The 10,151-nt window shown below is 52.5% G+C and overlaps 1 protein-coding gene across 1 annotated transcript; it reads left to right on the top strand.

The window, feature by feature from the left end:
* The first annotated feature begins 1,315 nt into the window (after positions 1-1,315).
* NAGPA (N-acetylglucosamine-1-phosphodiester alpha-N-acetylglucosaminidase) lies at positions 1,316-7,848 on the top strand. Its single transcript, XM_003790849.3, has 10 exons — positions 1,316-1,421; positions 1,499-1,954; positions 3,025-3,164; positions 3,674-3,782; positions 4,618-4,746; positions 5,071-5,276; positions 5,363-5,410; positions 6,187-6,288; positions 6,374-6,437; positions 7,060-7,848. Exons 1-10 carry the CDS (start codon positions 1,336-1,338, stop codon positions 7,268-7,270), a joined length of 1,551 nt encoding a protein of 516 aa, XP_003790897.1. The 5' UTR covers positions 1,316-1,335; the 3' UTR covers positions 7,271-7,848.
* Positions 7,849-10,151: the final 2,303 nt, after the last annotated feature.

Here is a 10,151-nt window from a genome sequence, read left to right as displayed (position 1 = left end):
ATAAAAAACATTAATTATAGGGATAAATGACAAAATGTAAATGTGAACTGTGGATTAGATAATAAACCTGTATCAATCGGAAATGTTCTAATTTCATTTGTCCTGTGGTTAATAATTCGCCCTTGCTGTGGCTCAGTGGGTAGGGTGCTAGCCCCATGTACCAAGGGTGGCAGGTTCAAACTCAGACCCAGCCAAATTGCAACAAAAAAAAATAGTGGGGCATTGTGGCAGGCCGCTATAGTTCCAGCTACTGGGGAGGCTGAGGCAAGAGAATCACCTAAACCCAGGAGTTGGAGGTTGCTGTGAGCTGTGATGCCACAGCACTCTACCAAGAGCGATAAAATGAGATTCTGTCTCTAAAAAAAATAATAACAATAGTAAGACTATGTCCTTGTTCTTAGAAGATGGTGAAGTGCTGGGGTAAAGGATAATGAAGTCTGCAACCTGGTAGCAATTAGTTCTGAAAAAAACATACATGAAAAAAGTACAAATGACAAAGCCAACGTAGTAAACCTAAACAATCTCCAAATTCAAGTAAAAGGTATATACCTGCCTCTTCAAAACTTCTTTACCCTTTTTGAGAACTAAAACCTCTATCCCTGCCTAAGGCCAGTGGTCAGGAGGAGCAGGGGTGTCCCCTTTGTTCTTTGTGCCACAGAAAGGATTAGGGGCCCAAAATTTCAATATAAGGCTGGCGTGTTGGCTCACACCTGTAATCCTAGCACTCTAGGAAGCCCAGGTGGGTAGATCACCTGAGTTCATGAGTTCCAGACCAACCTGACCTCATCTCTAAAAATAGCTGGGCGTTGTGATGGGCGCCTGTAGTCCCAGCTGCTAGGGAGGCTGAAGCAAGAGAATCAACTTGAGTCCAAGAATTTGAGGTTGCTGTGAGTTATGACGCCCCTGGTATTTTACTGAGGGTGACAAAGTGAGACTGTCTCAAACAAAGGGGTGGGGGGAGATTAGTCCCGGTGGAGGCCATGACATCGTTTTAGTCAAGGATAGGATTCTGTTCAAAAGTAGGAATCAGGACTTTGAAACGATAATCTGACATTTTCATCCTTTGCTGGCAAAAGAATAAATTTCTCTTTATGTCTTCTGATGCGGTCTCGTGGACGAATACCGCGCTTCAGGTAACAAGTTATGCCATTCTTCAATTTACAGGTTTGATAAAAAGTTAGTCACCACCTAAGCCACTCCCGCCAATACCCAGCAGACCGGAGGAGAGATCTCACCACATAGGGAAGGAGCGCAGACAATTCAGAACAGAAAACTACAGATAGCCGGTCTTGAGTCATGTGGGTCGAGTCACGTGACCGCAGGCCCGCGTCCAACATGGCGGCCTCCACGGGTCGCTGGCATCTCTTCCTACTTGCATTGCTCGGCTTCCTGGGGGAGGCTTTCGGCGGCCTCGGCTCGAGGTAAGTGCAGCTCCCGGAGTTAGCCTTGATCACTCACCTCATTGACCTCCGAACTCACGGCCGCCCCGTCCCCGCAGGGCCTCCAGAGAGGACGACTTGCTGCTGCCCTATACCCGCGCACGCGCGCGCATCCCCCGGGACTGCACGCGGGTGCGCACCGGCAGTCGCGAGCACGAGAGCTGGCCTTCAGCCCCTGCGATCCCAGGCGCTGGCGGCCCTACAGTGCGCACCTTCGTCTCGCACTTTGGGGACCGCGCGGTGACGGGCCACTTGACGCGAGTCGTTGCGCCCCTGAGCACCTTCTCGGTGCTGGAGCCTGGTGGGACTGGCGGCTGTGCGATAAAACGCCGAACCACTGTGGAGGAGACCGCGCGGGCGGCCGACTGCCGCGTCGCTCAGAACGGCGGCTTCTTCCGCATGAGCACCGGAGAGTGCCTGGGGAACGTGGTGAGCGACAAGCGACGGGTGAGCAGCTCCGGGGGGCTGCAGAACGCGCAGTTCGGGATCCGCCGCGACGGGACTCTGGTCACCGGGTGAGGAGGCGGGTCAGCCCCGCGGCTGTCGAGGGCAAAGGGACTGAGATTTGAGTTGTAGCCTTGCCGCCGTATTCAGATCACTTCACCAAGCTAAGCCTCCGTTTCTCATCTGCAGAATGGGCATGGTAATACCTTTCATGCAGAGTTTATTCATCATCTCTTATCTGTTAGCACTTGCTTGGTGTCAGACAATGCGCTGTGCCCTGGAGAGAGAGCAGTGAGCACACATAGCCTTTGTTTTAACGGACTAGTAGGAAAAATAAACAAAAGCCAGGTTAATGAGATTCAGACTGTATGTGTGCAATGAAGCAATGAACGGGATCAATCAATTATAAATAGAATGTTGACCTTAGAGAGGGTAATCAGGAACGGGCCTTTCGTAGAAGGTAACCTTTGAGTTGAGACGGGAAGATTAATCACGTGATTAACAGGCTAATTAAGAGGCTGTTACAGGCATCAGGTGGTAGTTGGCTGTGGCGAGGGCCTGGAGATGAGGGCCACATGGATTTGAGATCTGTTTGGAATGTTTTTGGTTTTGGTTTTTAGTCAGAATCTTGTTCTTTTGCCCAGACTAGAGTGCGATGGTGTCCTCATAGCTCACTGCAACATCTGTCTCTGAACTCAAGCAATCCTCCTCCCTCAGCCTTTTAAGTGGCTGGGACTACAGGTGTCCACCACCACACCCAGCTAATTTTTTCTACTTTTAATAGAGATTGGGAGGTGGTCTTGCTTTTGCTTAAGCTTTTCTGGAACTCCTGGCTTCAAGCTATCCTCCCTCCTTGGCCTCCCAGAGTGCTAGTGTTACATGGGTGAGTCACCGCCCCTGGCCTAGAGTGGTTGATTATATTAAATGAAGTGTTGACTGTTTACAGTGGTGCCTGGGGGGTATTGTCAGAGACTGCTAGCCAAGATTCCAAGAGCTGCAGAGTACTGCAGCCACACTACAGCCCAGGCAGTCTCCTAGGGCCAGAGGAGAAATTGAGCAGTCGCCAGGGGCGGGGAGGAGAGCCCCACTGCCCACAGCTGCTTCTGCTGGTGAGTGAGCTTGGCATCTTCTCTGGATCCAGGTACCTGTCTGAGGAGGAAGTGCTGGACACTGAGAATCCTTTTGTGCAGCTGGTGAGTGGGGTCGTGTGGCTGATTCGCAATGGAAGCATCTACATCAATGAGAGCCAGGCCACAGAGTGTGACGAGACACAGGAGACAGGTGAGGGGAGGGGACGCCAGTGGCAACAGCCCCCTTGAGAACCAGAAACTTTGGGGTGGGGGAAGGAGTACCATTCTTCAGTCTTTGGACAAGTATTCATTGAGCAGTTACTTTGTTTATATCTGCTATTCTGGGTACTGGGAGGTGATCTTAGATCAGAAGGAGCAAGCCATGGAAAGTGCCAGGGAGGAGCATTTCCCAGACAGAGGGAACAGAAAGTGCAAAGGCCCTAAGACAGAAAGTGGCTGCAGGGTGGTGGGTAGGGAGTTGAGAGGGGAGCTCAGGCTGAGCTGGTAGAGTTTTCACCTGGAGGTTGAGTTACCAGGTTTACTTATAAGAAGAGCCCTGGCTACTCTGGAAATGGCTGGGACCTGCAGAGGAGAAGGCAGGGAGACACATGCACACAGGAGAAGGCTGTTGTGCATGCAGGACAGACTCAGTGTGGCTGGAAGTAGGAGGTAGAGCTTGGAGGCCTTTCAAGGGTGATCAGCCAGGCTGCTTCCCTTCAGGTTCCTTTAGCAAGTTTGTGAATGTGATATCAGCCAGGACAGCCTTGGGTCATGACCGGAAGGGGCAGCTGATACTTTTCCATGCAGATGGCCAGACAGAGCAGCGCGGGTGAGTCCTGGGTGCCTGGGCAAGAGGGTTGTATTCATTTGTTATCACTACAAAGCCAATTAGATAGACCACGTGGCTTCAAAACCATACAGATCATAGTTCTGTAGGTTAGAATTCCAGGAACATTTGACTAGGAGTCCTCCATGTGCATGATATCCCAGGGACAAGATAAAAACACTGGTTAGGTGCGGCTCTTCCTGGAACATCTGAGAAAGAGTCCTTCTACACTGATGTGGGTTGTTGGCAGAATCCGGCTTCCTCCATTTCAGGGCTGAGGCCTTTGTTTCTTTTTTGTTTGTTTGTTTCTTGGTTGCCAGTTGTCATTGTTGTTTAGCTGGCCCAGGCCAGGTTCGAACCTGCCAACTTCTGCGCCTGTGGCCAGCACCATAGCCACTGTGCTATGGGTACCGAGCCATGAAGCCTTTGTTTCTTTGCTGGCTGCCAGCAGGGCTCTGAGCACCTCAAGCAGCCACATTCCTTCTTACCTTGTAGCCTTCCCTTCCTCGAGCTACAACAATGTGATGAATCCCTCTTGCTTCCTCTTCTGCCACCTGCCAGAGAAAGTGCCCCCGTATTTAAGGGTTCCTGTGATGGTGCTGGGCCCACCTGGACAATCCAGGCCCCTTTCCCTCCCTTAGAGACACCTGTGCCAGATCACAGCCCAGTTGTGAGTGTGGTCTTGCATATTCACTGCTTTGGGAGATTAGCACAGGGCACTTTGGGGGCCACTTATATATTTGCCTGCCACACTGGGTCTGACACTGTCCACTCTTGGGAGTATGAATTAGACCAGAAACAGTGATGGATGCTGAGCAGCACCACTGTTATGCCGCAGCATTAACCTATGGGAGATGGCTGAGTTCCTGCTGAAACAGGGCGTGGTCAATGCCATCAACCTGGATGGAGGCGGCTCTGCCACCTTTGTGCTCAATGGGACCTTGGCCAGTTACCCGTCGGATCATTGGTAAGCACACCAGAACTCCCCTTCCCAAGGGCTGACAGCTAGGACTGCCCCTGCCTATCTGATTCAGCCAAGTATTGGGCACCAATTGTGTGCCAGGCCCTGGAGTTGAAGAGTGAGCCGGAAGAGCCAGGACCTCTCCCTGTCAGAATGCCAGGGCTGCCTATACCTAGAATGGGGTCAGTTGGTCAGGAGAGACCTCCCTAAGATAAATGGGGGTAGGAGAGTCTTTCCGGAAGAGGGCACTCTGTGTGCAAAGGCTTGGAGAGGTGGGAATGCAGAGAGAGCCCGTGAAGGCAGGGTGGAATACCTTCTTTCCCTTTGCAGTCAGGACAACATGTGGCGCTGTCCACGCAGCGTGTCCACTGTGGTGTGTGTGCACGAGCCCCGCTGTCAGCCACCTGATTGCCATGGCCATGGGACCTGCATAGCAGGGCACTGCCAGTGTACAGGGGGCTTCTGGCAGGGAACTGGCTGTGGTGAGCTGGACTGTGGCCCCTCCAACTGCAGTGGACACGGGCTGTGTACAGAGAGTGAGTGGGGCTCTGGGGAGGCGGCTACCCCCAGGTCCCTGGCCCTGCATGGGCCCTCACCTGCCCTCTCCATCTTGTCTTGGCAGCCGGCTGCCACTGCAAAGCTGGATGGATGGGGACCAACTGCAGTGAAGGTATGAGCCACCAGGCTGACACCAGGAATGGGGAGAGCATGGTTATGGCAGCCTGGAGTGCCTTGGAGCTCCCCAGAGCTCCCCAGCCTCCTTTATCTCCAACGCTGGTTTAGAAGTCACATTTCCTGCCCTTGCCCCCTTGTGAATCACTGAGTGACTCTGCTGTGGCTGCTGCACCACATTCCACGCATTGGGTGGCTAAAACAACAGGAATTGACTAGGAGTCCTCTATGTGCATGGTATCCCAGGGACAAGACAAAAACATTGGTTAGGTGCAGCTTTTCCTGGGACATCTGGGAAAGAGTCCTCCCAAGCTGATGAGGGTTCTCTCAAGTTGTAGAGGCTATGTCAGAAAGCAAGGTGTCAGCAGGGCCACACTCCCTCAGAAAGGCCGAGAGAACATCCCTGCCTCTTCCAGATCTTGGTGGCTCTGGGGTACCTTGGTTTGGGACCACATCATTCCCTATCTGCCTCCATCTTATGGCCTCTGACTCTCTCTGGTCTCCCTCTGCTAGTTCTTGTAAAGATCCCCCAGCATTGGTTCTGGGGCCCACCCTAAATCCAGGATGGCCTCATCTTGAGATGTGAACTTAATTATTACTTCTGCAAGGACCCTATTTCCAAATAAGGTGGCATTCAGGGGCCGACCTGGGGGAGGCTGGGGAGTGCTTCTCCTCTAGCCCAATTCTGCAGGCACCTCGGGGCCATCCTATTGTGCCAAGAAAGGCTGTGACACCAAAGGCCTTGACCTCTGTCCTCTTATCTCTTCTCTGCAGAGTGTCCCCTTGGCTGGCATGGGCCAAGCTGCCAGAGGCCTTGTGAGTGTGATCACCAGTGTCCCTGTGACCCCCAGACTGGCAACTGCAGCATCTCCCCAGGTACAGGCCCCGGCCAGCACCTTTGGGGACAGGAGAGGGCAGGCCCTCCTCCTCCACCCCTTCACCCTCCTCTGGTATCTTACAGTGAAGCAGTGTCTCCAGCCGTCTGAAACCACCATGAGTGCAGGAGAGCTCTCCTTTTTCACTGGGTGTGTACTTAATGGCGGGGGGGGGGGGGGGGGGGGCGGCAAAAGTAGGAAAAGCCACCTCCTACTCCTCTTCTACCATGAGACTTGGCCTCTGCCAAGAGACTGAGCAGGGTTGGGAAGTAGCATCTGGACACACAGATAATATTTCCCCATTGTAAAAAAGCACAGGGACAGTCACAACTGGTGCCAAGACAACACCAGAGACCCTGTCTCTACTAAAAGCAAAAATTAGCTGGGCATGGTGATGGGCCTCTGTAGTTCCAGCTACTTGAGAAGCTGAAGCAAGAGGATCACTTGAACCCAGGAGTTTGAGGTTGCTGTGAGCTATGATGCCCCGGCACTCTAGCCTGGGGTGACAGAGTGCGACTCCATCTAAAAAAAAAATCTGTCTTCTCTTGAAATATCCAGAGATGTGGTGGCACTGACCTGCCTCTGGCACCAAGACTGTCCCTGCTGCTCCCTGTGCACATCTTAAGTGCAACCCCATCCCCACCTGTCCCATTTTGCTCATCAACATCCCCTTTGTAGTCCATGGAAGTCCCCTACTTGGTGTCCCCTGCAAGGACTACCCCAGACCTGAGTCTGCTGGTGACCCCCACTTGGCTCCCTCTTCTGTCCTCAGGACCGCCTGGTTGGCCCTCACCCTGGCCCTGGTGTTCCTCCTGCTTGTCAGCACAGTGGCCAATGTGGCCTTGTTCCTGGGCTCCCGAGCAGAGAGGCGGCGACGCCTGGATGGGGACTACGTGTACCACCCACTGCAGGAGATGAATGGGGAGCTCCTGGCCACAGAGAAGGAGCAGCCTGGGGGTTCCTGCAACCCCTTCAAGGACTGAAACCTCAGGCTGCCCAGGAAAGCCCATCCTTCTCCTTTCCACATGGTCCAGCTTCTGCAGAGGAAATCCTGAGGCTGCTGGTGTGGACCGTCAGGGTAACCTCAGCCCGGTGCTGCATCTCAGCTTCTAATAGCGCCTGTGCCTCAGCCCTTACCTGGCCCTGCTGCTCCAGTGGTGCGGTGCTCCCTGGAGACTCTGCCTCCCTCCCGCCTGTGTCTGCTGCCCGTGGCCTGGGCCCTGCCGAGGGCCTGCTCAGCTGCCAGAAAGTCTCCTGAGGAAGGGCCTGCTAGTGAACCAAACTCAGTGGCTGAATCATGAGAAAGTAACAGAGCCTAGCAGGCCCTCCTGGATGGGGTGGGTTAAAGGGACGAGTCTCTGCCTTCCCGGCTACATCCCAGGACCCTTTTTCAACAGAGCTCATCACTGAATTTGCCAACTAGAATCCTGTTTCTTGCCATAGGAAGCTTCTTAGAAGAAGGGATGGGGTGGAGGGGGATGAAATCATGTTTACAAACCTATTTTGTTGTCCTGCTGCTGAGAGTTTTCTATCACTTGAATAAATTGATATAAGAAAAGGACCACCAGGTGGTGTCTGAATTCTGAATCATGAACTTAAGAGGTTGAGCTTCTTAACTGGACCTGAGATGGGTTATAAACAGCCCAGATTCAAACCCAGCTCCCTGATGGGTTCGTTTCATCTAGTGATTCCCAGCTTATGTGCACACGTATTGCTGGGAGATACTACCTTGCACATTTGGTTCTGGGGCAGGGCTAAGGAGTCTGCATTTCTTTTCTTTCTTTTTTTCTTTTTAAGAGTCCCACTCTTGTCACTGCTGTCATACTAAAGCTTCAGGTCCCTAGAACATTTTGAGGGGCAAAGCTTTAGTTAGAATTTCGATTAGTTATCCACATTTCAAAATCAAGAGATTAACAAAAACTCCAGATTTCTGGTTTCTCTTAAGGAGAGAACACTGGCAGCCCCCAGAGGATACCTGCACAAGGTAGGGGCAGCTGAGACAGTCCCCACCAGGCCAGCCCTGTGAGTATCAGAATTTGTCACTTGCCCATGGAGGGTCTTGTCACTGTTTAGCAGCTTTTGGGGAGGAGAGGTGGGAAAGGGGTACTATTGTGAGCAGGTGCTCAGTCTTATCTGCCAAAATGTGGCACAACTATTAGCTGTCTCTTGCTACAAAACAGTCGAAAAAGTGGCTTAAAACAACTACTCATCTCTTAAGATTCTTGGGTCAACAACTGATTCTGCAGCTGTGGGCTAGGACCCGTGGTTTCGGCTGGGTTGGCAATAGGGATGGCAGCTAATGATGTAGCATACCCAAGGGTCCCAAGAGGGATGCATGCAACATTTCAAGTCAGAATTAGTGTGAATTCACGGCCACCACATTCTGATAGATAAAGACCAGGTCAGGCCAGATTCACGGGAAAGGGAAACAGGCACTATGTCTTGAGAAGGGCTGCAAGGCCAGGCACCTGAGAGTCTCTTTGGCATGCTCCTGGGAGCAGTTTCCAAGCCTGGGTGTAGGTCAGAGTGTGTGCCTGGGAATGCTCTACAGGTGCAGACTCTAGGCTCTGTCCCAGACACAATCAGAATCCCGGTGGGTGGGGGTCCTAAAATCTATGGGGCCTGAGATGGCGGCCCCAATGATGGCTGTCCTAAAATGGCCCTTGGCCTCTGAATGGACATCTCTGTCCTCTGCTTTGCTAGCAGCTAAGCTGGGAAGTGACAGCATAACCGAGGCCTGGAGGCAGCACAGCATCACCTAGAGAAGGCCCATCACAGCGGGTTGGGGCAGGGCTGGGGGGCAAGTGAGCTTGAGCTCACTTGAGCATGCCAAGCAAGCGTGAATCCTCTGGCCTGTGGAGTTTCATTTTAATCTGCCATTGGGATAGCTGTTACTGCTAGATGTCCAAGGTCCAGTCCCCCTTCTGGTAGCAGCCCTGACTTAACTGAGTCACCAGAAGCAGAAGCTGTAAGAGCAGGTTGTTTGTGTGAGATGTGCCTGCAGGGCACACCTGGTAGGGGGCAAGGCAGGGCAGGCAGCCCATGGAGGGTGCATTAGTGAGCAGGTCAGTGCTATAGCAACTGGGCTCAGTGGAACCACTCAAAGGCTGGGAAGCTGGAGCATTTATCAGCCAACATCCACTCATCACCAATTGAGTGCACATCCGGTATGCCCTACACAGGGCCCAAGTGTCCTCTAGCAATCAGAGGTAGCCATCAGAGGCAGAGTTGCAGTTTCTTGCATTGAGAAGCCTTCCATGGCAATGACAGTGCCTGGGGAAGTGGACAGGGCATCAGGAGCCCTGGCTGGAGACCTCCATCATGTCTATCACCGTTGAGATACCCTATCTCCTCCACTCTCCATCCAGAAGGTCGGGCTGGCACCCCTCCCCTCAAGTTCCAGGTGGGCCTCAGGGTTGGTCCAGAGGCAGGCCATCCCAGGCTAACCAGTCAGTGCCCACTCTGGAACTTCTGGAATTGGAATAAGAAAGTCGTTGGGGGGAGGGTTGTCTAGCTTCCATGGTGTAGGCCACATAGAGGAGGAGAAATGACCAATGTGGAAAAGGCCTAACCTGAACCAAGATATGGAGAGAGCAAACCAATGTGGAGAAGGGCCAAAGTGAGGGCAGTGGAGAGGGGGACAGGATTTGAGCCCCTGGATTCAGCTATATCTGAAGCTGACACTTGGAGTCCCAATTATATAGACCAATATATTCCCATTTTTGCTTGAGGCAGTTTATGTTGGTTTTGTGGCATCCCAAGGACTGGAACACTCATAATGTACTGTAACAGGACAGGCACATGTTTGGACTCAAGGCATTTAGATTTGGGACTGCAGAGCTTAGATGGTACATGGAGCAGGAC

Source organism: Otolemur garnettii, unplaced genomic scaffold (genome assembly GCF_000181295.1).
Source record: "Otolemur garnettii isolate 467f Iridium unplaced genomic scaffold, OtoGar3 scaffold00044, whole genome shotgun sequence".
Taxonomy (NCBI): Eukaryota; Metazoa; Chordata; class Mammalia; order Primates; family Galagidae; genus Otolemur; species Otolemur garnettii.
Note: the sequence above shows the minus strand (reverse complement) of the source record. Positions and strands in the feature narration are given on the sequence as shown.

What these genes read in the sequence shown, in the direction of transcription:
- NAGPA (XM_003790849.3), top strand. Translation starts at nt 1,336, where the DNA reads ATGGCGGCCTCCACGGGTCGCTGGCATCTCTTCCTACTTGCATTGCTC. An exon ending in TGACGAGACACAGGAGACAG is followed by an intron (nt 3,165 to 3,673) that starts GTGAGGGGAGGG and finishes GCTTCCCTTCAG; the next exon opens with GTTCCTTTAGCAAGTTTGTG. An exon ending in GGCCAGACAGAGCAGCGCGG is followed by an intron (nt 3,783 to 4,617) that starts GTGAGTCCTGGG and finishes GTTATGCCGCAG; the next exon opens with CATTAACCTATGGGAGATGG.